We start from the raw sequence: 27,245 nt of genomic DNA on the forward strand, positions 1-27,245 counted from the left end.
ACTTGGGAGGCTGAGGAGAATGGCGTAAACCCGGGAGGTGGAGCTTGCAGTGAGCCGAGATCTGGCCCACTGCACTCTGGCCTGGACGACAGAGCGAGTCTCCGTCTCAAAAAAAAAAAAATTAGCCAGCATGGTGGCACACGCTTGTAGTCCCAGCTACTCAGGAGGCAGAGGCAGGAGAATCACTTGAACTCAGGAGGTAGAGGTTGCAGTGAGCCAAGATCATGCCGCTGCACGCCAGCCTGAGCGACAGTGAGACTCCATCTCAAAAAAACAAAAAACAAAAACAAACAAAAAAAAAACTAAGTGTAGATAATAAGGGGAATATTAATGTAATCATTAATAGTATTACCAAAATTTCTGTACAATGCTAGAGGAAGGGGGACAGAATTTTAAAAGTGTGTACATTGTAAGTGCATTTTCTCAAGATACATAGGCGTGTGGAATAAGTCTAAAGAATGTGCAAACATAAAGGTAGCTGTATTTTAAATTACAGGGTTTTTTTTTTTCTGTTTTCTCAGCTCCCTACATTTTTTTTTATTAATAATGAAAGATTTTTAAAAATGTATTGGGCTTATAAGTAGCCAATACTGTGCTGAAGGCCGAACAAAAATATTCATGTAAATTTATTTATTCAGTATCTTTACCCTTTCCTTCACAACATTATCAAGATCACTGAGTTAACCCAGGTGTGTGGGTACTTTTGGGTTTTAACAGGTACCAGTCAGTGGCCCAGACCTGGAGGGCAAGCACCTTCATCCCCAAGCTATGAAAACTCACTCCACTCCCTGGTAAGAGCCTCTTATACACCAATTTTATCTGATAGCTTAGAGTTTGTTTGTTTTTAGTAAATCTGGCGTAACAGTAAAGAAACAGTAGGCTAGCATTGCACACGAATTCTTTGCTAACAAATGGCTGATTCAGTTGAACAATATAAGACACATTGGGTATGCCTTTTGCCATCTGTTCTTTGGGACATCAGGCTTCTGGTGTCAGGACAGCTGATGTTAAAATTTTGTTAGGAGGATTTTTGTTTCTTTGACAAATCTAGGGCTTAATCATTCTATACTTCTATGTCTACATATAAAGGGAAACTTTTTTTTAAAAGACAAGTAAAAGCAAGAGAATTTAATCCAGCAATGCAAAATTTTTACCCTTTTGTATTTTACCCTTTCTCATAATACTGTGTGTGGTTTATTACATTTCCATTAAAAATTTTAAGTGAATACCAGTGTTTTTTGTCATGAAAGTGTTATTTGCCATGTTTTCTTGTGGGAAAAAAAAAAAGTGTATTGTGGAAATCATACAAGCAAAACATTATTTAACAAAGCAGTAAAGGAACCTTCTAGATACTTGAGCGTGAAGAATTTGTGGGAGAATGTTGACTACTGTTGCTTTTGTATACTTGTATTTGTAATCCAGAATTACACGGTATAATAAAAACAAAATAAGGATGATTTGATGGAATGCTAAGTCATGCTCTCATTCGTAATTCCAGGTTGCAAAGAGAAACATTCTTTTTCTGTGACTAACAGAACATTTTAAATTGAAGGAACATTTGCTTTTCATGTATTTTGCAAGCAATTATAAGCAATGTGTGCTGTTTAGATGCTAACCTCGTAACTTCCCTGTTGAACCCCAGCCTTTTCATATCTTAATAAAATAGATCTCGCACGTCTTGGCGTTAACTTTACTAACATGTTATGCTGACATGCATATCAGCTATTTCCTCATCTCTTTTGGAGTTAATCTTAACCTGTGCTTTGCCTCCTGTTCTGTCTTGACTTTGCCAGAAAAATCGAGTTGAGCAGCAACTTCACGAGCATTTGCAAGATGCAATGTCCTTCTTAAAGGATGTCTGTGAGGTACTATTTCTTTTAGATGGTGCCTTTTTTGTGTTTCAATTAATTATACTTCCCATTATTCATTTAAAATCTTTAAGTTGTACAGACTCCAGTCTTTAAAAATCAAACAATTGACTATTTCAGTTTTTATCATAGTATATAGGAATACTTTTGTCTCTTATGTTGTTGAAAGTGATCCTTTTTAAAACAGCTCTACTGGCATGTGCTTTTGATTTTTTTAATTCTAATATGTTTGTGTATGGGGCATGTGTGTATCCACACACAGGCAATACCATTTATTTAGTTTTGTCAAAGAACATATCTGGATGTGTTCACCATATAAGATACATGTGCTTTATATACTTAAGACAAAATTAAAACTTAAACTTACTGGATTTGAGGTCCCTTCCCCAAATTGCCATCATTCAAAGATCAGTATTAAAATATAGGTTGTACTTTTTTTTTTTTTTTTTTTTTAGCAACTCTTATTGAGAAATGACATAGTGTCCTTCATCTTTTGTAGAGGCTAAAAGAAATAACCTCATGGTAGTTTGGTAAATTCATTTTATAAAGCAGTGATTTGTTTCTGAAGCTTTGAAAATTTAGCATAATCTACAGACAGATAGGCTTTTTTTGCTGTTGATTTATAGTTCAGGTGGTTGCTTTTGAAGCTACTTGATACTGCATTTCACTTGCTATCTTCCACATATCACATAGTAGGAAACATAGCAGTTAATGAATCTAACAGATGCCAGCAATAACCTCCATGTTTTTTTTAATCCATACAGCAGTCTCGAATGGAGGATCGTTTAGACAGACTGGATGATGCAATCCATGTGCTGCGGAACCATGCTGTGGGACCTTCCACCAGTTTGCCTACTGGTCACAGTGATATACACAGTTTATTGGGACCATCCCATAATGCACCAATTGGAAGCCTCAATTCAAACTATGGAGGATCAAGCCTTGTTCCAAGCAGTCGATCAACTTCAATGGTAAAATCGTGCTCATCTTTTTTGTAGTAAACCCTAAAGATTGTTGTCCTAAATGTCTTTAATGAAATCTTTGAGAAGAGGATCTTTCCGAAAGGAAGGTAAAGACTGACTTTTCAGAATTTTCTTTGCTGTCTTTGGCAGTAAAGTATTGGCTAAGTATTAGTCCATAAAATCTTCTTGTGACCTTGTGCAAAAAGCAGAAGCTTTCTACAAAGATCATTTTTAGCTTAAACTTGGATTTTTTTCCAGATGTGTAATAATTGGCACCACAGTTTTTGCCTTGAAATAGTGCATAGGAAATCTGAATAGCAAGAGTTCTGGTCTAGAAAAGTTGTTTATTGTAATTTAGAACCAGCCTTCAATGGTAGAAAGAATGTGAAACTGTAATTTATACAGGTCCAAATGTAAACTTTATTCCCAAACTTGGTGGGGATGTAGTTTTAAGAATGGCTGTAATTTCAGTAATAAATAAAGGAAACAATTTTAGATTAACCCACAAAGAGAATTTTTAAGAACTCAGTCCATCTTTTAAAAAAAAAATGGTAATTTTTTAGAGGGGATGTTCATTCTACAGCCATACACATCAAAAATTCTGTGTTTACCATCTTACATTATTTTTTATTCAAATTATCTTTTAAAGAAATGAAATTCTTTTTGAACCTGATATTTTAAACTTATACCATGTGTTTGCATGTTTATGGCATGATTTTTAAGGTTCATTGCATGCTGTGAAATGTTCTTCTACGAAGCAGATTTTTAGGTGTAAACCATTACCTATCATCAAAATAATTATGCGCCCCAAATGCTGAAGGCTTGTATTCTGTAAGATAGGATTGGTTCCAGATTCTCACACTCACATATCATACACATACATATATACTCATTTTTGAGCCTCTGAAGTTAAACATCACACAAGGCTGCCTATTTTCTGAGAACAGTATTTTCAGCAGCATGGGTAACATTAGATGCCTGTTTTGTGTTCCTTTGTTTTTTTTAATGTCAGGAAATCTTGAAAATCAGTCTCCTTTTAAAGTACTTTTTATTGCTATTGATAAGCTAATATGTGTCAAAACATATGTAAGTTATTAAACTAGTAGAACGGGGAAATGTCACATGGCTCGCACCTGTAATCCCAGCACTTTGGGAGGCCAAGGCGGGAGGATTGCTTGGAGTTCCAAGACTAGCCTGGGCAACAAAGTAAGACCCCCATCTCTATAAAAAAATAAAAAAAAGTTAGCCTGGCACAGAGGCGTGTGCCTGTGGTCCCAGCTACATGGAAGGCTTAGGTGGGAGAATCTCTTGATCCCAGGAGGTCAAGGCTGCAGTGAGCCATGTTCGTGCTACTGCACTCCAGCCTTGGCAATAGAGCGAGACCCTGTCTCACCAAAAAAAAAGAAAGAAAGAAAAAAATATGATTTTATGGTATAATTAAAGGAATTTGTTACAAATATGAATGCAGAATATTAATAATTTGTTGAAATACTGTTTATCCTTATTTAGAAGCATGACTTCAAAATCAGTATGCTTGAATTTTAAGTTAGTCTCAGCAGCAATATTTGCAGTTCTTATTCCTTACCTCTTAATGATTTTTTAATTATTCACTTTTACTAGCTTACTGCTCCTATTCCAACTTATCAGCTACAGTATTTAATATGTATCTGGCTTCTCCCAGTTGGAGTTTGCATAAAATGGGACTTCTGTCTTGAGAAAGTTGTTTTTTTACCAATTTCAGATATTCCATAATAGGAAGGGAGACTTATCAAAATCTAGTCCTCCAAAGCCACCTAAAAACCTAATGCATTTTAGTAGGACTGTTAGAGGGGAAAAATTCTTTCATTGGATGGCACCCTAAAACTTATAACTAAGAAAGTAGCTCCCACTATATGCTGAAGGAATGTACTGCCCACTTCAGAACAACAACAGAAGGTCTGGCAGGGATAGTTTTTTTGTTTGTTTTTTGAGATGGAGTCTCGCTCTGTCACCCAGGCTGGAGTGCAATGGCGTGACCTCGGCTCACTACAACCTCTGCCTCCCAGATTCAAGTGATTCTCCTGCCTCAGCCTCCTGAATAGCTGGGATTATAGGCACCCGCCACCACATCCAGCTAATTTTTCTATTTTGAGTAGAGATGGGATTTCACCATATTGACCAGGCTGGTCTCGAACTCCTGACCTTGTGATCCACCCAGCTTGGCCTCCCAAAGTGCTGGGATTATAGGCGTGAGCCACTGCACCCAGCCAGAGATATTCTTAAAAAGAAAAAAATCTCAAAGTAGTCTAGAAAAAATGGTCTCCTGAGACGTGAGGTGAGTCTGGCTTAGTCTGAGCTGCAACATTAGTGCCACAGCAGCTAGCCCAAGCTGTTGTTCAGTGTGTCTATCACGGCCTTCTCTTCAGTCCTTACCACCTTAGTGGGTACAGGGCTGTGGAAAATCTGCCAGAAATCATCTGCTGTTTTCATCTCATCCAGACACAATCAGTAATACTTTTAGCAGTGGAGATAAGATGTACCTGCCAGGCTTAGCCTCAAAATATAAAGTTATTAGCTGACAAAATCTGACACTGTTAGGTGAGTCAGTATTCATCTCCCGTCCTTCTGAAGTAAGCCTTTTAGCTGCTGAGTCCTCAGTTCTCAGCTTCAGCAAAAAGACCAAAGGATGGAATGAAAGGAAGATTAGTCTGCCACTGACTATCCCCTCAGAGTCATAGGCATCTTACTGAGGAAGACTGTCTTATCGTGGTGGTTCTTTTCCATGTCTGAGGACTTCCATTAGTACTACTGGGATCCCTTTGTTTACATGCTCAGCGCCCACCTGTATGGCATCAACTCTTCATATTCTTGCAGAGTGTGTGATTTTGGGAGCACGTTTTTGTAACTCTTGCCAACTGTCTCCAAGAGTTAATCTCCAGCTTTTATTTTCCCCTGGTCACAACCATACATCCTCCTAACTGATCATGACTAAGAAATAATGTGGTTTTACATTCTGGAATCAATTCCCCACCCTCCCTCCCCGCCTTGTTTTTGGTCTCTTACAACTTTCCAGAAGTTTGTCTATCTTTTTCTGCATTCGCATAAGTTAAAAAGAAAAAAATCTCAAAGTAGTCTAGAAAAAATGGTCTCCTGAGACATGAGGTGAGTCTGGCTTAGTCTGAGCTGCAACATTAGTGCCACAGCAACTAGCCCAAGCTGTTGTTCAGTGTGTTTTAGGCTCCTGATAATGGAGGCTACGTGGCCAAACTTACAAAGTGATCACAGACACACTTGTTGATCAGCAATTTTGTACCACCGTATAGAATTCATGAGGTCAGCTGCTTTCAAAAACATTTGCTTTTCATTATTCCATTTGTTTATTGCAGAGAATAGAATTATTCTGATAAATGTAGGTATTTTCACGACCTCCACAGAATATTCAGATGACATTTTTGTTATAATGGAACTTTATCCTAATGGGCAGAATCCTAATTGTAGGGTTTAAATATATCACTTTTCCTCCAAGTATTTAGAAAAGGGTTCAATATGCTTTTTCTATAAAGGGCCAGAGAGTAAATATTTTCAGCTTTGTAGGCTATATAGTGTCTGTCACAACTACTTAACTCTGACAATATAATATGAAAGCAGCTATAGACAATATGAAAACAGATGGGCATGGATGTATTCCAATAAAATTTTATTTACAAAAACAAGCTCCTTTATTTACAAAAGCAAAGGTCAAGATTTGGCTACAGGCCAGACCTTGGGAATTCCTGATTTATAACATAAATTGGCACCCCAGCAGATATAATGGGGCTAGCATGTTTTTCTTTTTCTTGGAGCCTGTAACATTTGGCTTATGTTCATGAGTAGTTTGAGAGTTTTGTTGAAGTAATTGTAATACTTGAGGCGAGCCAAGACACACTGATAGTGGAAGAGTAAGAGTTGATGGCAGGATAAAAGTGGTACAGGCCAGGCATGGTAGTTCACACCTGTAATCTCAGCACTTTGGGAGGCCAAGCTGGGTGGATTGCTAGAAGCAGGAGTTTGAAACCAACCTAGACAACAAAGTGAGAACCTGTATCTACAAAAAAAAAAATTTTAATTAAGTGAGCATGGTGCCATACACCAGTGGTCCCAGCTACTCAGAAGGAGGCTGAGGCAAGAGGATTGCTTGAGCTCAGAAGTTTGAGGCTGTAGTGAGCTATGATCATACCACTGCACTTGAGCCTGGACAACAGAGTGAGACCCTGTCTCTTAAAAAAAAAATATATATATATATATAAATTTATTTATATGTATAATATATATTTAGATAGATTAGATAGAAAGATAGATAGATAGATAGAAAGATAGATAGATAGATAGATAGATAGATAGATAGATAGATAGATAGATAGATAGATAGATAGATAGATTAGATAGAGGTACAGACAGGTCAGCTCCCAATCTGCAGTACAGACAAGTCAGTGATCAAGGCTGCTAGCAGTGTAAAGTTTACACAGACACAGTAACCATTTGGCCAAGCATTTCCTTGTCCTCATTAGTATTTGATATTGATATGTCATTTAAATTTTAAAACACGAAATCAAGAGTTTTTAGAACTATTGAAATGTCAGCATTTGGCTTTAGTTTTGTTCCCATTTATTTAGCTAAGGCTAAACTTTTAGAATAAACTACTGAGAAGAAAAATTTTTTAGTAGAAAACTGAAAATAAAAGGAATCACGAATTTTAGCAATGTATGGTGGCTTACACCTGTAATCCCAGCACTTCGGGAGGCTAAGGTGGAACTATTGCTTCAGCCTAGGAGTTCAAGACCAGCCTGGGCAACATGGGGAGACCTCATCTTAGCCATATGTGGTGGCTCATGCCTATAATCCCAGGTACTTGCGAGGAAGAGGTGAGAGGATCACTTGTTCCAGGAGTTCAAGGCTGCAGTGAGCCATGATCACACTACCACACTTCATCCTGAGTGACAGAGTGAGATTCTGTATCAATTTTAAAAAAAGAGAGAATCATGAATTTCATTTGAGCATTTCAAAGAGCTCTCTGCAGTGTAAAGTTTGTGTACATCCCATCGATTTATGGCTGTAATGCCTAAGTACCTAGGCCCAACAAGATAACTCCATCGAAGTACCTTTCTCTTTAATGAAAAGTACTGTTATTTCTCAATCAGACAGTAACTTCAAACCAAAACTAAATGAAATTCGAAGCATTTTGTACTAATGGAAACTTGATGCAGATCTAAAACAGTTTATTATTCATGACATAGGATAAAATTTTATCTGTGAGATCTTTTGATTTCATTGTTACAAGTCCTGATAAAATTTAATCCAGGCATTTCTCTTAGTTTCTGGTATTGCTTGGGTTTTTTGTTGTTAAGTGGTGGTTGAAGAAGTGACATATTCTTGTATGAGAGCATAGTAAATAATGTTAAATTATAAAATGTAAGTCTGCCTTATACAATCATTTAAAAATATAAATCATATCTGTTTTCTAAATTTTAAAGCAGTTAGAGAAACTATATGTTTCTTAGTTACAGGAGACTTAAGACTAAGTAAAGACTGATAGGCAAATAGGGTAATATTTTATTCAAAATTATCTTGGCATTTTTGTCATTTATCAAAATAAATTTGAAATCATTTTAATCTTCCATTTGGACAGTATTTAATTTTAGTAAAGGGGTTTGTAATACAGTAGAAGTTGTGTGTCTATGTTTCAACTGAGTAGAAGGATTTTACTTTTAACCACTCTTTTACTCTTTCCAAGTAATTTTTCCTAAATGGACAATTTTTAAAATTTTTATTTTTATTAAGACTACATTATAGTGCTTTTTAAGGCTTTTGGTAACATTTTAAAATTCACAATTGTTCAAAATGGCAACTTTTTTTAAATTTGAAAAACGTAGAGGTGATACATTTATGGAAATATTTAAAAGGAACCATAACAAATGTAATACTACCAAGTTTCTAGTAAAACCTCTCTTCAGATAAATCAAAATCTTGGAGTAGGCAGTATATAAAGATCCTTTAACCAATCTGTAAATTAATAGTGATTAATTTAAATCATTAGTGTTCAGTGAATAGTACAAATTGAACAAATTATTAGAATAGAATTCAAAATCAAGAGGAATTCATACTGTTTTTCCGTTTGTCCCTTAATTCACAAGACCTCTTGTTAATCAACTAATTCGATTTAACATTTTTCCATTGTGAGTGCTAAAGCCATTGGCCAAATTAAATGGAAACAAGTCCATTGTTGGGTGCTCCCAGAAAAGTAAGGCCATACATAGATGGCGAAGATTGAGTATGCAGGATGGTGTCATTTAATGGCATGGGCCTTTTATTCTGAACTGGAGCTCTTCATAATCATTGAAACATAGAGGGTAGCAGGCCTTGGGGTTTGCCTTGCCCTGCTACTCCCCCAACAGCCGCAGCCTGTCAGCTGTATGCTAACGAGGTGAACAATTAAACTGAGTCCTATCTGGCTGGCCCCACAGGCTCTAGGCTCAGACAAAGAACTGTTTATACACCTGTTGTATGTGTAGACAGAGCCATTTGAATGTGGAGCTGCAGATTAAAGGGAAGACTTGGGAGCCCAGGAGAGCAAGGGTTAAAGAGAACTATAAGAACTGTGAAAGTCAAATTCTCCAGAAAATATATGAGGGCCATTTGCAAGGGGAATCAAGTTACAAAGAAAAAGTTCCTGCTAACTTCATTAACATGAAAAACTCCAGACTTCAAGCCTTCTTCTAGTCTGAGGCCTTTTTTTTAAAGGCTTATATTTTTCCTGTGTGTGCCAGTTAAATTTTTTCTTTTGTAAACTATGTTTAAGTTCATGTGAGAAAATACTTAGTTTGTATTATTCTATAGTGTAAAAATATTTGCTGGTGTTTCTGTTGCAAAACAAATCTAGCACTCTTTCTGATTTTCCTTAAGGGAAAAGTAAAATTTCTAAGATTTATTATTTAGATAATGATCAGACATTTTTTTAACAGTTGAGTTTTTAAAAAATCAAAGAATTATTTATACTGAAGTAAAAGGAAATCAGAATTCAGCAGATGTATCATCACTTAGATAAGTGAAAATTCAATTTGTTACTGTCAGTAGTATTGCCTTACATAGCTATAAAATGTTTCACATGTGTAACATACACTAAGTATACATATGTTTAAAATTTAAATTTTAGAAGGCTATTTCCTTTTAAATTACTTGGTGTGATAGTTCAAAATGTTATGTAAAAACAGAATTAGCACATATTGCCAGGGATCATCGAAGTTTCAAGTCCACATTATTATAAATACAAATACACCTCAGCTTTTACTTTAACTTACAATTATTTCCCCAGCCCATCAAAATTCTCCTAGATGTATTTAATCTTTAGAGTAGGCCTTATCTTCCAAGGTTCCAAAGAATTTGCAGCCATATATTGTGTTTGCCCATATCTATTTTTATAAAATGGGATTTTGAACTTCCTTTCCTCTTACATCACTGAGTACTTCATAGTAAGAAAGCACCCTCGTTCGTTAAGAATAAACAAGACCATGATACCCTTGAAACAGAATTTCTTGAAACATTTTAAAAATAATTTGCTCTCTTAAATACAATTTTCACAGTCCATTTCTTTACTGATTGTTAGGTTGAGTACTTCAGATTCTTCTCAAGTTTTTTAGGGGAACAACTAAATACTGAAACTTTCTGAAAGTGGGAAGTGGGATGGAAGTCTGCCATAGTTTCTGTGGTCCCTTCCCAGCTTTAAGATTTTGTGATTCCAATACATGGTGAAATTGTGTGGTTTAGGAAAAGGGTGTAATGGATGCATGATTATTACCTAAGGGAGTAGTGACACAAATAGTGCTCAGCAATGACCAATCCTAAAATCGTTTTAAAAGTAACTATTGAATTAAATTTTAAAATCCACTAAATGGGCTTCTTAAAAATAAAGATGAGAATAAGTGTAAAACACAAACATTTCTTAGAAAGTGTGGTGGAAGAACGAATCTATTCTAATTAGATCTACTACCAAATGACCTGTATTACCTAAAATTTTGCTTTGGTTCCTTTTGTTTAGCTCACAGAAAAACCAAAGGATAAACTCGCATAGGGGTATTTGTTCCTCTTAGGGTAAAATCATACAAAGTCATGGAAGATAAAAGCTATATTAATTACTCAAGAGGGATTCAAAGCTTGGCAGTTTACTAGGATTGAAGGATTTATTGAAAAACAGTGGTTCTCATGTATAACTCCAGGCAATAAACCTATTTAATTAAAAACTTAATCTTCTAGTTGACACGTCTGCTACTATTCTAATAAAAACTTCATCTGTAACAAGTTTTTCTATGTATATTAATATTGCAATAGCTGACTGTTTGATGGTGTTTGCATGCTTTAGCTTTTCTATTTCAGGTTAACTGTGACTCATATAAGTTTGATTAAAGCTGAAAATAAAAATACATGCCAATTTTGCTGCCTAGCAATGCACAACTTTTGTTTAGTTCTTTTGTTGTTGTTGTTGTTGTTGTTGTTTGTTTTTTTGTTTGTTCGTTTTGTTTTGTTTTTGAGACAGTCTTGCTCTGTTGCCCAGGCTGGAGTTCAGTGGCGCGATCTTGCTCACTGCAAGCTCTGCCTCCCGGGTTCACACCATCCTCCTGCCTCAGCCTCCCAAGTAGCTGAGACTACAGGCACCTGCTACCATGCGCAGCTAATTTTTTGTATTTTTAGTAGAGATAAGGTTTCACCATGTTAGCTAGGATGGTCTTGATTTCCTAACCTTGTGATCCGCCTGCCTCTGCCTCTCAAAGTACTGGGATTACAGGTGTGAGCCACCGCGCCCGGCCTAAATTCTTTTAATTTTGTATTGCTTTTGTTGCTCTTTCAAAAATTTTGAAGGGAGACAGAGAAAAAATAAGATACTATATATGATAGAGGGGCAAACTTAGATAAATACTACTATTGCTTGGAATGTAGAAGTATTTTGTTCAATGCCAGTTCATGCATACTTTAATGTATTTAGGTATTATATGAAATAGATTTTCCGACTGATTATATAGGATTATTAATAGACCCTATGATGTGTAGTGCATTGTGACTTATAGAATGCTTTATCAGCTCATTTGTTTCTCACAAACACCCTCTGTGGGATTTAAAATTTACAAATTAGAAGTTTCATTTTTAAAAAACGGTATGTGTTCTTTTGATTTAAAAGCAGTACTACTGTGAAGTATTAATATTTTGAAATTCTCCCCAAAAACCAGAGTAATGACATCCAGAAAAAGTTGCTGAAATCAGATGAGTGATACTGTTTTCTCTATTAAACCAAGTAGAATAATTTGGACAGTTATTGCCCCTGAACTATCTTGATCATTTTTTTATTTTTGGGTTTTTGTGGATTTTCTTTAACTTTAGGTTGGAACTCATCGGGAAGACTCTGTCAGTCTCAATGGCAATCATTCAGTCCTGTCTAGTACAGTCACTACTTCAAGCACAGACCTGAACCATAAAACACAAGAAAATTATAGAGGTAACTGTATTGTTGGTTTTCAGATTTAATGCAGACAGAGATATCGTTTGAAACACTCTCACCTTTCTCACAGCTGGATTGACATCTGTGAATCAAAAGTCATTTAGGTGAGGGAGTTCCAGATAGTACTGTGGAGAGCAGATATTTAGGGTTCCAACTGGCCCACCTAGGTTGACAATTACAGATACTTATTGGTGAATAGATCCACGTATAGACTATTGTTCAGTATTTACCAGTTATCTTTTACCTCTTCCTGTTCTGTCATGTCCCTCTTCCTCAGACATTTTCCCTCATGAATGTGTCTTCATGGTCCCCAGAGGCAGTGACAGATATTTCTGACTATACTGAGAGCTCTGAATGATGGAAGCTGTTGTTTTAGAGATTATCGTTTGATTGAAGAGACATACAGTTTCGATAAAAAACAAACTTGATCACTGCTCCAATAGAGCTGACAAATAAGTGTGAAGATAGAGCACTTAAAAGTGCAAATAAGATCACCAAAATAAAGTTCTCCCAGTTACATTTAACCGTGATGCCTATTTTACTGTGTATCCAGGAAGATGTTAAGCTTATGTCCTTTACCTCTGCAGCATCTTAGAAGTTAGTTTCTAAAATCCATTGTTTCTCATCCTTGTTCTTTTGTTAAATAGTGCCTGAAAGTGAGCATTAGACTGGTCATAGGGGTCAGACTTGTTCTTTTAAATATAAATGCTGTTAAAAAGCACAAGGATGTGGACATATTCTTTTCAGCTCTAAATAGTATACTTTCCTACATCTTCAAACCTCCATCCTAACCCTGTAACTGCTAAGGATATTCACCAGCTAGAAAGCTTTTTATTGTCTTAGCTCTAATTCATAAATGCGTCTCGTCTTTTATCTTTCCTTTGCCTCTTTGTTAGGTGGCTTGCAGAGTCAGTCTGGAACTGTTGTTACAACAGAAATCAAGACTGAAAACAAAGAAAAGGATGAAAACCTTCATGAACCTCCTTCATCAGATGACATGAAGTCTGATGATGAATCCTCCCAAAAAGACATCAAGGTTTCATCTAGAGGCAGAACAAGGTATTTGTTAGCATCCAGGTTTTAAATTTTACTCATTTTCCGTAGGTAAAAATACTTGAGAAGTTGGGTGTCATGCATTTATTAACTGCCAGCTATGTTCTAGATATCGTGTTAGGATTTTTGTGTATGTTGTCTCAATCACCATATCATCCCTATAAAAGAGAAGTATGTGAAGGTTTGATTTCAAAATTATGTTTTCCTTCATACTACACCATTTGAGGGACTATATATAAAATATAATTATGTCTCTTCGCTCAAGTTGCTTAGTCTGTTAGACAAGTAGAAGGTAAAATAGCTAAAAGAAGTTAAATTGTGTGTTACGGACATTTAGATTTTATCAATTAGTATTTGAATATGGTCAGGTGTCACTTAACAACGGGATATATTCTAAGAAATGCATTGCTAGGCAATTTCATCATTGTGCAAACATACAGTATACTTTCACAAACCTAACCTGTTCCTAGGCTGTGTACCTGTATACCATGTTACTGAACTGAGTGCTATAGGCAATTGTAACACAATGGTAAGAATTTATGTATCTAAACACCTAAAAGGCACAGTAAAAATAAAAGATAAAAAATGGTACACCTATATAGGGCACTTATCTTGAATAGAGCTTGCAGGACTCGAAATTGCTCTGGGTGATTCAATGAGCAGGTGGTGAGTGAATGTGAAGGCCTAGGACATTTCTGTACACTATTGTAGACTTCACAGACACTGTACATTTAGGCTATATTTCATTTATTAAAACATATTTCTCTTCGATAGTAAATTAACCTTAGCTTACTGTTTGTCTTTTACTTTAAAAACTTTTACATTATTTTTAACTTTTTGACTCTTGTAGTGATAGCTTAAAACACAAACACATTATATAGCTATACAAAAATATTTTCTTTAAGTTCTTTTGTAAGCTTTTTTTGTTTTCTTGTTTTTTTTTTGTTTTGAGATGGAGTCTTGCTCTGTCACCCAGGCTGGAATGCAGTGGCATCATCTCAGATCACTGCAACCCCCGCCTCCTGGGTTCAAATGATTCTCCTGCCTCAGCCTCCCAAGTAGCTGGGATTACAGGTACCCCTCACCACTCCAGGCTAATTTTTGTAGTTTTAGTAGAGATGGGGTTTCACCATGTTGGCCAGGCAAGTCTGGAACTCCTGACCACAAGTGATCTGCCTACCTCAGCCTCCCAAAATGCGGGGATTACAGGCATGAGCGACCGTACCCGGCCTTTGTAAGCTTTTTTCTATTTAAATTTTTTTTTTTACTTTTCAAACTTTTTTGTTAAAAACTAAGACACAAACACACATGTTAGCCTAGGCCTCCACAAGGTCAAGATCATTAATATCACTGTCTTCCACCTCCACATCTTGTCCCACTGAACATCTTCACAGGCAGTAACATGCAGGAAGCTGTCATCTCCTATGGTAACAAAGCCCTCTTCTGGAATACCTCCTAAAGGACCTGCCCTCAGGTCTTACAGTTAACCTTTTCTTTTTTTGTTGTTTTTTTGAGATGGAGTCTCGCTCTTGTCACCCAGGCTGGAGTGCAGTGGCACAATCTCAGCTCACTGCAGCCTCCGCCTCGCGGGTTCAAGCAGTTCTCTTGCCTCAGCCTCCAGAGTACTACAGGTGCCTGCCACCACGCCCGGTGAATTTTTGTATTTTTAGTAGAGATGGAATTTCGCCACGTTGGCCAGGCTGGTCTCGAACTCCTGACCTCCAGTGATCTGCTTGCCTTGGCCTCCCAAAGTGCTGGGATTACAGACGTGGGCCACCGCACCCAGCCAACTTTTTTTTTAAGTTAGAAGTATACCCTAATGATAAAAAGTATAGTATAGTATAGTATAGTATAGTATAGTATAGTATAGTATAGTATAAATAAACCAATAACATAACTAGTTATTATTACCAAGTACAGCAGGTCCTCAAAAAACATCATTTTGTGAAATGATGAGAAAAAAAATTGATTCCTAGCTGGAGCCTCTTTCATTGTAGAGTTTGCACATTCTTCCCACGTCTCCTCATGTGGGTTTTCTCTGAGTACTCCAGTTTCTTCCTTCACCCCGAAAATGTGCATTAGGTTGATTAATGTGTCTAAATTGTCCCAGTATGAGAGAGTGTGGGTGTGTGTGTGAGAGTGTGCCCTGCAATGAAATGGCATCCTGTCCAGGGTAGTTTCTGCCTTGCTCCCTGGGCTGCTGGGCTAGGCTCCAGCCTCCCACTGACCCTGAACTTGAATAATTGGGTAAATAATAATCTTACTTATTTTTATGAGTCTTTCTTAAATGTATGAATAGTTCACATTTATTTCATTGTTTAATATTAGAAGTGTATTTTGGTCTTTATTTAGAAGTTTGGTGGTATTTCATCACCAGAAATGTACTCTAGGAACTTACCTCTTATTTATATCAATTAACCTATGATAAAACTGGTTTTATTGTATGTCATTAAACTGATCAATGACATTGAGGACTTGCTGTAGTGTGTACTGTACTTCATTGCATGCTTTTATACAACTGGCAGCACAGTATGTTTGTTTATATCAGCACCTGTACAAACAATGTATTACATGACTAATGTGCTGCAGCCTTACCACAGCTACATTACTAGATAGTAGACATTTTTTAGCTCCAATATAATAAGACCACTGTCATATATGTAGTCCTTCATTGACCAGAATGTTATTATGGGCTCATAACTGTATATTAATATAAGGGCTAAATATATGGTAAGACTGATTTAATTAAACAAGGGGTCTACAAATTATGGCCCATGGGCCTACCCAGCTCACTGCCTATTTTTGTTTTTATTATTTTATTTGTGTGTGTGTGTGTGTGTGTGTGTGTGTGTGTGTGCGCGCGTGCACATGTGTATTTTAAGACAGGGTCTCGCTGTCACCCAGGCTGGAATGCCATGGTGTGATCTTGGCTCACTGCAGCCTCAGCCTCCCAAGTGGCTGGGATAACAGGCAGGCGCCATGCCTGGCTAATTTTTGTATTTTTAGTAGAGACAGGGTTTCACCATATTTTCCAGGCTGGTTTCAAACTCCTAGCCTCCAGTGATCTGCTCACCTCGTCCTCCCAAAGTGCTGGGATTACAGGTGTGAGCCACTGCGCCCGGGTGCTGCCTGTTTTTATAAAGTTTTATTAGAACACCACCATGCCCCATTCATTTACCCATTGTCTGTGACTGTTTTCATACTGCATTGCCAGACTAGAATAGTTGCCACAGAGACTATATGGCCCACCAAAGCTGAGAATATTTACCATCGGTCCTTCTCAAAAAATGTTTGTTTTTAACAAACATTTAAATAGTAATTTGAGAAAAGTATGAAAAAGGAAGTATTCTAGACAGAATGATGTCATGGAGTTTTCTAGAAAATGGACTTGACCTTGCTTTGAAGTGTGAATACAGACACATAGTACATTAGTTTCAAGTGATTTCCAGATTTTTCCTTCAAATTTTTCTTCCAGTTCTACATTAAAATTAGATGAGTTAGGCCAGGCACAGTGGCTCAGCACTTTGGGTGGCTAAGGCAGGAGGATCACTTGAGACCAGAAGTTCAAGACCAGCCTGGGCTACATAGCTAGATTCTGTCTCTACAAAAAGTTATAAAAACCAGCGGGGCATGGTGGCAAACGCCCGTAGTCCCAGCTACTTGGGAGGGTAAGGCAGGAAGATTGCTTGAGTTCAGAAGTTTGAGGCTGTAGTGAGCCGTGATCATGCCACTGCGCTCTAGCCTGGCTCACACAGAAATGCTGTCTCTAAAAAAAAATACTTTTTTTGATGAAAATTTAAAAGTTAGATCATTTAGTATATTTGTGGTACACTCTATTTCTTGGCATACATACTCATTTATCAATGATATGTATATATGTTATACAGATTTAAAACATCGTTCTTTGTGGTGAATTATGGTGCAATGAGGATAGTAGATAAAACTAAAAGAAGCAGAATGGTCCTTTCTGTCATTCACGTACTTAAAACGGGTCCTTTTGCTCTTTTGACGTTCTCACTGTTTTCAACACCTAAACATTTATCTTGGGAAAAAGGAAATCTTATGATGTTAATGTTGTTACTTTAATATGCATTGTACTCAACTATCAGGGGCATAAGGAAGGAAAAACTGTGTCAAGGAATTCAGAGACCACTCTCTGGAGGCATCTTAACTCTTACATAGTTTTCATTCAAATAGAATTTTAAGGGAAACAATTTACATCTTTCCTCTGTATTCATCATCTTATAGATCAGGAATCAGCAAACTTTCTTTATAAAGGCCCAAATAGTGACTATTTTAGGCTTTATTGGACATACAGTCTCTGTCACAGCTACTCACCTCTGCCATCATAGCACAAAAGTAGCCAAAGTCAAATGGGTATCGCTGTTCCAATAAAATTTTACTTACAAATACGGATGACCAGCTCATAGATCAGTTTGCTGACCCATATTATAGGTCATCAGAAATTAGGAGGCAGCGTAATAGGTTAGTAATAGTCCATAATAATGAATAGGTTAATAACATGACCCTTGGACAAAATAAGGGTTTGAATTCTGGTTCCATTACATACTTGCCAAGTGACTTTGGGCAAGTCTTTGAGCTCAGTTTCTTCTTCTCTAAAAACAGACTTTCTGTTACAGGATTCTTGTAGGAATAACCTGAAAATGATGCATGTAAAACCCTTTGCACACTGTATAGCACGCAGTAAGCACTCAATAACAATGCTGTATCTACTGTTACAGTGGTAATGTTATGGTGGTAATTTTAAGTGTATGGTGTAGGCTTGCTTCCATGGAGCACTGACCTGACATCTCATCATTATACTGCCACCAATTAGCTATGTGATCCTAGGTCTTGAAGTGGTTCTCAGCCCTGCTGCACAGACCCTGGAACATTTTAGAAATACAGGTGCCTAGGCCCCAACCCAAACTCACTAAATTAGTGAGTCTAGCATCCCTGGTAGTGAGATCTGGAAAGCTGTGTTTTTTAAGTGCTCCTGGAGATTCTAGTGAGTGGCTATCTGTGGACACCATTGGGCTCATTGATCTTTAAAAGCCCTTTTGAAGTCAAAGAACCATGATTTTCTTTTGTCAAAAGAATGCATTTATATAATTCTTAGTGATTAGTAGGTAAGATATTACATACTTTTTAGAGACAGGGTCTCTGTTTGTCACCCAGGCTAGAGTACAGTGGACAATAACCTCAAACTGCTGGACTCAGGTAGTTCCCCCATGCCCGCCTCAGCTTCCCAAACCACTTAGGTTACAAGCATGAGCCACCATGCCTGGCCTGTGTACTTGTTCTTTTATTAGAATACTCAGGGTATTAAAGAAGAGGTAAAAATGTCTGATATTTTTGCACATTATTTCAAGGTTCTGAGAAGCCATGGTCAGTAATTTATATCTGAATCATAAATAGAACTTTCTATAAGCTGTTACAGAGCATCTCCCTCATATTTTTTTTCTGATTATGTAGTCTATTTTCATTACAGAAATTTAGAAAATACAGAAAAGTATACACAGAAATCACAAGAAACCCCACTATTCAGAATTAACCACTGTTTACTTTTTTTTTCCCCCCGATAAGTTCTAATTTGATTTCACTGTGGTCTGAGAGACAGTTTGTTGTGATTTCTATTCTTTTACATTTGCTGAGGAGTGTTTTACTTCCAATTATGTGGTCAATTTTAGAATAAGTGCGATGTAGTGCTGAGAAGAATGTATATTCTGTTGATTTGGGGTAGAGAGTTCTGTAGATGACTGTTAAGTCCACTTGGTCCAGAGCTGAGTTCAAGTCCTGGATATCCTTGTTAATTTTCTGTGTCGTTGATCTAATATTGACAGTGGGGTGTTAAAGTCTCACGTTATTATTGTGTGGCAGTGTAAGTCTCTTTGTAGGTCTGTAAGAACTTTCTTTATGAATCTGGGTGCTCCTGTATTGGGTGTGTATATATTTAGGATAGTTAGCTCTTCTTGTTGCATTGATCCCTTTACCATTATGTAATGGCTTTCTTTGTCTCTTTTTATCTTTGTTGGTTGAAAGTCTGTTTTATCAGAGACCAGGATTGCAACCCCTGCTTGCTTTTTTTTTTTTTTTTTTTTTTTTTTTGTTCTGTTTGCTTGGTCGATCTTCCTCCATCCCTTTATTTTGAGCCTGTGTGTGTCTTTGCACGTGACGTGGGTCTCCTGAGTACAGCACATTGATGGGTCTTGACTCTGTCCAATTTGTCAGTCTCTGTCTTTTAATTGGGGCATTTAGCCCATTTACATTTAAGGTTAATATTGCTATGTGTTAATTTGATCCTGTCATTATGATACTACTGGTTATTTTGCCCATTAATTGATGCAGTTTCTTCATAGCGTCAATGGTCTTTACAATTTGGCACATTTTTGCAGTGGCTGGTACCAGTCGTTTCTTTCCATGTTTAGTGCTTCCTTCAGGAGCTCTTGTAAGGCAGGCCTGGTGGTGACAAAATCTCTCAGCATTTGCTTGTCTGTAAAGGATTTTATTTCTCCTTCACTTATGAAGCTTAGTTTGGCTGGATATGAAATTCTGGGTTGAAAATTCTTTTCTTTAAGAATGTTGAATATTGGTCCCCACTCTCTTCTGGCCTGTAGGGTTTCTGCTGAGAGATCCGCTGTTAGTCTGATGGGCTTCCCTTTGTGGGTAATCTGACCTTGCTCTCTGGCTGCCCTTAACATTTTTTCCTTCATTTCAACCTTGGTGAATCTGACAATTATGTGTCTTGGAGTTGCTCTTCTTGAGGAGTATCTTTGTGGTGGTCTCCGTATTTCCTGAATTTGAATGTTGGCCTGCCTTGCTAGGTTGGGGAAGTTCTCCTGGATAATATCCTGAAGAGTGTTTTCTAACTTGGTTCCATTCTCCCCATCACTTTCAGGTACATCAATCAAACGTAGATTTGGTCTTTTAACGTAGTCCCATATTTCTTGGAGGCTTTGTTCATTTGTTTTCACTCTTTTTTCTCTAATCTTGTCTTCTCGCTTTATTTCATTAATTTGATCTTCAATCACTGATATCCTTTCATCTGCTTGATCGAATCAGCTATTGAAGCTTGTGTATGCTTCACGAAGTTCTCGTACTGTGGTTTTCAGCTCCATCAGGTCATTTAAGGTCCTCTCTACACTGGTTATTCTATTTAGCCATTCGTCTAGCCTTTTTTCAAAGTTTTTTGCTTCCTTACAGTGGGTTAGAACATGCTGCTTTAGCCTGGAGAAGTTTGTTGTCACTGACCTTCTGAAGTCTGCTTCTGTCACCTTGTCAGACTCATTCTCCATCCAGTTTTGCTCCCTTGTTGATGAAGAGTTGTGTCCCTTTGGAGGAGAAACAGCGTTCTGGCTTTTGGAATTTTCAACCTTTCTGCTCTGGCTGGGTAGATAAAACCCCACAAAGATAAGGTTTTATCTGCCTTTGGTTTTTGATGTTGGTGACCTACAAATGGGGTTTTGGTGTGGATGTCCTTTTCGTTGATGTTGATGCTATTCCTTTCTGTTTGTTAGTTTTCCTTCTGACAGACCAGCCCCTTAGCTGCAGGTCTGTAGGGAGTTTGCTGGAGGTCCACTGCAGACCCTGTTTGCCTGGGTATCACCAGCAGAGGCTGCAGAACAGCAAATATTACTGCCTGATCCTTTCTCTGAAAGTTTCGTCCCACAGGGGCACCCGCCTGTGTGAGGTGTCTTTCGGTCCCTCCTGGGAGGTGTCTCCCAGTCAGGCTACATGGGGGTCAGGGACCCACTTGAGGAGGCAATCTGTCCATTATCGGAGCTCGAATGCCATGCTGGGAGAACCACTGTTCTCTTCAAAGCTGTCAGGCAGGGCTGTTTAAGTCTGGAGAAGCTGTCTGCTGCTTTTTGTTCAGATACGCCCTGCCCCACAGGTGGAATCTAGAGAGGCAGTAGGCCTTGCTGGGCTGCAGTGAGCTCCACCCAGTTCGAGCTTCTCTGCCACTTTGTTTACACTGTGAGCATAGAACTGCCTACTCAAGCCTCAGCATGGCAGATGCCCTTTCTCCGGCCAAACTTAAGCATCCCAGGTCAATCTCAGACTGCTGTGCTAGCAACAAGCAAGGATCCATGGGCCTGGGACCCACTGTGCCAGGCACGGGAGGGAATCTCCTGGTCTGCTCGTTGCAAAGACCATGGGAAAAGTGCAGTATTTGGGCAGGAGTGTACTGCTGCTCCAGGTACAGTCACTCATGGCTTCCCTTGGCTAGGAAAGGGTAATCCCCCAACTCCTTGCGCTTCCTGGGTGAGGCGATGCCCCGCCCTGCTTCAGCTCACCCTCCATGGGCTGCACCCACTGTCCAGCCATTCGCAGTGAGATGAACCAGGTACCTCAGTTGGAAATGCAGAAATCACCCGTCTTCTGCATCAATCTTGCTGGGAGCTGTAGACCAGAGCTCTTCTTATTCGGCCATCTTGGAAGTGACCCACCTCAACAATGTATTTTTTTAAAGTGTTGTGTTTTTGTTTTGGATCAGCTTTATTGAGGCTTAATACACATGTAATAATAAAATTCACTAATTTTAAATATACAGTCTGTATGTATGTTAAAATGTGTATATTTTGTCATTTTGACAAGTGTAAAAGTTATATAACAGCCACCATATTCATAATGTTGAATATTTTCACCACCTCAAAAAATGTCCTTATTCCCCTTGGTAGTGAGTCCCTTTCCTCAATCCCATGGTCCTTGGCAGCCATTGATCTGCTTTCTGTTACCATAGTTTTGTCTTTTCTAGAAGTTCACGTAAATGGAATTGTAGAGTATGTATGTGATCTTTCATGACTGGCTTTTTTTACTTAGCATAATCTGCAGCTTGATTTTAGAAACTACATAACGGTGCATTGTCTGAATGTACTATGATTTATTTAACCTATTTCCTATTATTAGATCCCAATATGTTTCTAATGTAAATAATTCTGTGATCATCTCCTTTTACATAAATTTCTATGTGCATCTCTAATTATATCCTTAGGATGAATTTCCAAAGTTGGAATTGCTGATCAAGAGGTAATAAACATTAAGGCTCTGGATTCATTTTGCCAATTTGCCCTTCAAAAAATTGTGTCTTTTCTCCCGTGTTTTATAATCATCACCACTGATGATAATCTCTCTCTAGAACAAAAAATAGCCATTTTCTGAGATACTTCTCTCAATCTGTATCTTAAGCTTTCCTTCTTTCTTCTTACCAGGTAACCGCCAGAGTATATTTAAGAGCATAAGCTAAGTAAATTATACATTCATGTACTAGGAGGGCTTTCAAACTGTAATGTGTGTATCAGTCATCTGGGGAACATGTTAAAATGCAGCTTCTAATTCAGTAAGATGGGAGTAGAACCTGAGAGATTCTACTCCAGTATTTTTAATAAGCTCCCAGTAATACTGATGCTGCTGATTTGTGGATCACATTTTGTGTAGCAAGGTGCTGGTATATTATGTAATTGTTGATCTTATATTTATGAAGAGTTTCTGGAGAAATCTTTATGCTATAATGTGCAATGAAAAATGCACTTCAGAGTGTGTGTATGTGGTATATTTCAACTATATGACTGCATATGTGCATTGAAGAAAAATTGGAAAGGAATATACAGTCATGTTAACTGCACCTATTACAACTGTTTACAAAATTTATAGGTAGTTTTCATATCCATCTTTACACTTTATAGTTGTGCACAATCAGCATATCTTACTTTATAGGGAACCTAATAGACTTTGTCGTTACTTTATTTTCTAGCAGTACTAATGAAGATGAGGATTTGAATCCTGAACAGAAGATAGAAAGGGAGAAGGAGAGGCGGATGGCTAACAATGCCAGAGAACGCTTACGCGTGCGGGATATTAATGAAGCATTCAAAGAGCTTGGCCGAATGTGTCAACTTCACTTGAAGAGTGAAAAACCCCAAACAAAACTCCTTATTCTTCATCAAGCTGTGGCAGTCATCCTTAGTCTAGAACAGCAAGTCAGAGGTAAGTAGGTTTAGCCGAGATGTATAACTGTTCTGCTTCAGATGGGCAGACATTTCTGTTTATAGTTGCTCTTCTGCTTGGGGAAGTTGTTTGTTATTTCTCCCAGTACTTCTGCTACTGTATCATCAGGGTCGTTTTTCTTGTATTCTCACCTCTGTCTCACTGTATTACCCAGTATCTGTGGGCTCAGTGTTCTCGACCATTAGAGAGTAATTCTGTGAAACAAAGCAGAGAACAAACAGCCTCTACCTGCTGCTCAGCAGTAGTGCTTTGTGTCCCTTTGCTCTGGTTGCTTCTGATCTCTCAACCATCAAATTTACCTGCCTGGACCTGCCCTCCTCCCTGCTCTTTATGTGTTTCCTACTTCTCTGTATTCATTTTCTTGCCTGCTCTACTTTAGAGTATCTACCATGCCCTGGTGGTTAATAGGATGCCTTGTCATGGTCCCTTCTGCCTTTGCCAGATACCTTTACACCCATATAAATAAGGTCTCAGGGCTTCTTTGTTGACCCCAGACCAGGAACACCAAAAACTTTTTGGGCTAACATACATTGGCATGCCTGTGTGTCCTTAAGGGCAAAACAGCTCACCCACTGCTGACTCACTTTCATTTTTCAGGAAGTTTGTTGCAGCCTTGAAGAACCTTTGAAACTTCATTTGTTCAATGTGTATTTATTGCATACCTCCTGTGTTCCAGCCAGCTATGTCCTAGATCCTGGGTTATCAAATAATAGAAACTTCTTGTCTTTAAGAGGTTTTACCATCAAGCTTGAGTTTCTCCATATACTTACATATTGTCTTAAAATATCCTAAGCCTTTTTGCAAGGAATTCATAGATGTGGCCCTAGGTTCCAGATCTGACCACTAGTCTCTCTGAGAGGAATTCTTTTGATTTTGTGTGAAGAAGGTTCAAAAAAGAATAGGGTGGGCAGATGCTTGAAAACTACAGCCATGGAGCCTCAGCATAGATTGCAGAACGGGTACTCTTTCTTAGGAAAACCAGAGTTAGAGAACTTAAACAAACTTGCAGAAATATATACAGTAGTAGTTAATTCATCCACTTCCCTCCAATATATTTAATGAATAAGAATGAGGGATAGATCATTTTGTGTATAATCAACCTAACGTTAAAAATGGATACTTGCTCCTCTTCTCCCAAGGTCCTTGAAATATCTGTGGAGTATAAATGTTAATGAAACCTAATCTTCAAAGAGTTATAGACTCCCTTGGGATATCCATAAGGAGGCAGATTGTTACCCACTCACCTGTGGCAGAAGCAGTGGTTCCTTGAACTACTGATACCTCCTGTCACTTTACCAATGTTTTTTTTTTTTTCTTGAATTGTGTCTGACACCCTTTGTCTCGCTCTGAAGGCAGCAAGGCACCTATGTTCAGTAGTTCAAGTACACTCCTCCTCCTCCTCTTCAGCCCAGGATATCTTCTACCCTGACCTCACCCAGCCATTTATTGTTAAAGCCACTGCCTCCATCTCAGCTGTGAAAATCTTACTGTCTGGTCAACAGGAGTACCAGAATTTATTTTAGTACACAGCATCTTTTCCTCCTGTAGTGCATTAGAATCAGAATGCAGTCATTTGTGTTTTAAAAAACTTTTTTTTTTTTAAACACAGAGATACCTACTTCAGATCTAAGCCATTAAAACGAGAAATACTTCTGTGTTTGAAAAACACAAACATAAATAAATAAAACATAAATTCTACCATGCCTAGATGGACCTTATTCATTTGTAACATTGGAATTTGCGGTGGTTCCATGTGGGCACCTAGAACAGAAAAGCTGAGTCTGAGAGAAAATCTATCATCTAGGCTTTCTTACTACTGACTTTCTGGTCTGTTATGGGTACTGACTATTTCATACAGTTCTGCAAAGCTCTGTCTAAGGAGTCTTTGATGAGAGTTTGAACAGATTTCAAATACACTGAACTGTAACTTCGTTAGGGATTGCTTTGATATTCAGAAAAGCCTACTTCTCCCCTGCCTTCAGGCTGGGCTTGAAGCCTTGTCTTAGGACTTTACATAAAAGCCCAGGGATCTTTGTAAGACATGTATGTGTGTATGTATGTATGTAGGTATGTATGTATGTATGTATGTATGTATAGATGATCTCATTATTGTCCAGGCTGGTCTTGAAATCCTGGCCTCAAGCATCTATAGGCTTGAGCCACCATGCCTGGGCTCAGGCTCCTTGAAGGACACTATGGTGGCTGTCATATAGGGTTTAGAACCCTTCATACAGGCCACAGTACCTGTGCCTTGTCTTTGGCAACACCTTCAGAGTTTTGTATAGCCACTGTCTTTTCCTTGATTTACCTATAGTTTTGAGTTATTTTGGTGACTTGATCACTTTTGAGAGCCTCTTCATCCCTACAGGGACCCTCCTTCGCAGTCCCTGATCCAGCACTTTCTGTAAAATCAGCTTTTGTTTACATGACCTATTTGGGCATCCTCTGCACTCGGGCTTCCCTTCTGGTTTGGGATGATGCTTCAAGACTGTATCTGATTGTGACCCAACCTGTCACAATCCCTGGATAAGTAGTTTTACCAGGAGGCAAGCTGACCCAGGTCTAGCAGTTCATCCCAGAGAAGAGTGAGAAGAGTGGCTTCTCTTCTAAGCCTCAGATTGTGCCAGAGCATTTTTTGTGCCTTGTTGCCCCACCTGTCAAACCCTAAGTCCCCACTGCCAATTTTAGCTTTTCCATTTTCCTGACTACGTTATTTGTACCTTTGCCATTTTTATTAAACAAATGACCTTCAAGTTTGTACTGTCGGCATTACTCAGGACTCAGTGGTTAAACATTTCCTCCTCTCAAGCTCTTTCACAGGTCAGCTCAGTCAGCTCACTGTTCTTTTGATAATTTAGTGATAAGAGAACTATTAGATTTTCAGTTTCCTGTTCTCCAAGTGAGTTTGAAGATAAATGGTCTAGGACAGTGGTTTTGAAATCTGGCTGGTCCCAGAAGCACCTGAAGCTTTTCTTTTCTCAAACAGTTCCAAACCTTGCCCCCAGGGGATTCTGGTGCAATGAGATGGTTAAATGTGGTAGACTTAGCATATGCAGTGATGATACTACAGTCTTTCCTACATCCCCACTAACATAAATAAAAATGACATTTATTTTAACCCACAGTGACAAATGAGAGAGGAGACCATAGCAGATGAAATAGCAAAAGCTGCATGTAGGATAGAAAGTCAATGGAATAGTGGTACTTACTTATTTGTTTCTAAGTACCAAAGAATACATGTCTCAAGAGTGGTAAGATCTAATCTTGTGCTAAACACATTGATTTCTTAAATGCCCTGAAGTTAAAATACATAATCATGAAATTTCAGGGCGTTAGGGTAAAAACAATATTCTAAAGCTTCTGGAGATAAAATATAAATAGCTTACAGATAAAGAAACAAGAATCAAAATATCATCAGCGTTCTGGACAGTAGTACTGGATTCCAGGAGATAGTGGAGCAGTACCTTCAAATTTCTGAGGAAAATAATTTCAACCTAGAATTCTTTTTTTTTTTTTTTTTTTTTTGAGACAGAGTCTCGCCCTGTCACCCAGGCTAGAGTGCAGTGGTGTGACCTTGGCTCACTGCATCCTCTGCCCTCTGAGTTCAAGTGATTCTCCTGCCTCAGCCTCCTCCATAGCTGGGATTACAGGCACACACCACCATGCCCAGTTAATTTTTATATTTTTAGTAGAGACAGGGTTTTACATGTTGACCAGACTGGTCTGAAACTCCTGACCTCAGGTGATCCACCTACCTCAGCCTCTCAAAGTGCTGAGATCACATACGTGAGCCACCACACCTGGCCAGTTTCAGCCTAGAATTCTATACGTTGCCAGACAATCAAAGGTGAA

The 27,245-nt window shown here is 38.1% G+C and overlaps 1 protein-coding gene across 24 annotated transcripts in view; it reads left to right on the top strand.

The window, feature by feature from the left end:
* TCF12 (transcription factor 12) overlaps nucleotides 1–27,245 on the top strand; it is a 375,367-nt gene that overhangs the window by 333,601 nt on the left and 14,521 nt on the right. For 9 of the 24 annotated variants that reach the window (XM_045397269.3, XM_073995877.1, XM_065547340.1 and 6 more), the window contains 6 exons: nucleotides 718–791; nucleotides 1,794–1,865; nucleotides 2,633–2,839; nucleotides 12,215–12,329; nucleotides 13,229–13,391; nucleotides 23,140–23,372. In XM_045397269.3, coding sequence (XP_045253204.2) covers nucleotides 718–791; nucleotides 1,794–1,865; nucleotides 2,633–2,839; nucleotides 12,215–12,329; nucleotides 13,229–13,391; nucleotides 23,140–23,372 — 864 coding nt within the window. The remainder of the gene's footprint in view (nucleotides 1–717; nucleotides 792–1,793; nucleotides 1,866–2,632; nucleotides 2,840–12,214; nucleotides 12,330–13,228; nucleotides 13,392–23,139; nucleotides 23,373–27,245) is intronic. The other 15 variants (XM_045397270.3, XM_073995873.1, XM_073995879.1 and 12 more) reach the window with 3 other exon arrangements.

Source organism: Macaca fascicularis, chromosome 7 (genome assembly GCF_037993035.2).
Source record: "Macaca fascicularis isolate 582-1 chromosome 7, T2T-MFA8v1.1".
Lineage (NCBI taxonomy): Eukaryota > Metazoa > Chordata > Mammalia > Primates > Cercopithecidae > Macaca > Macaca fascicularis.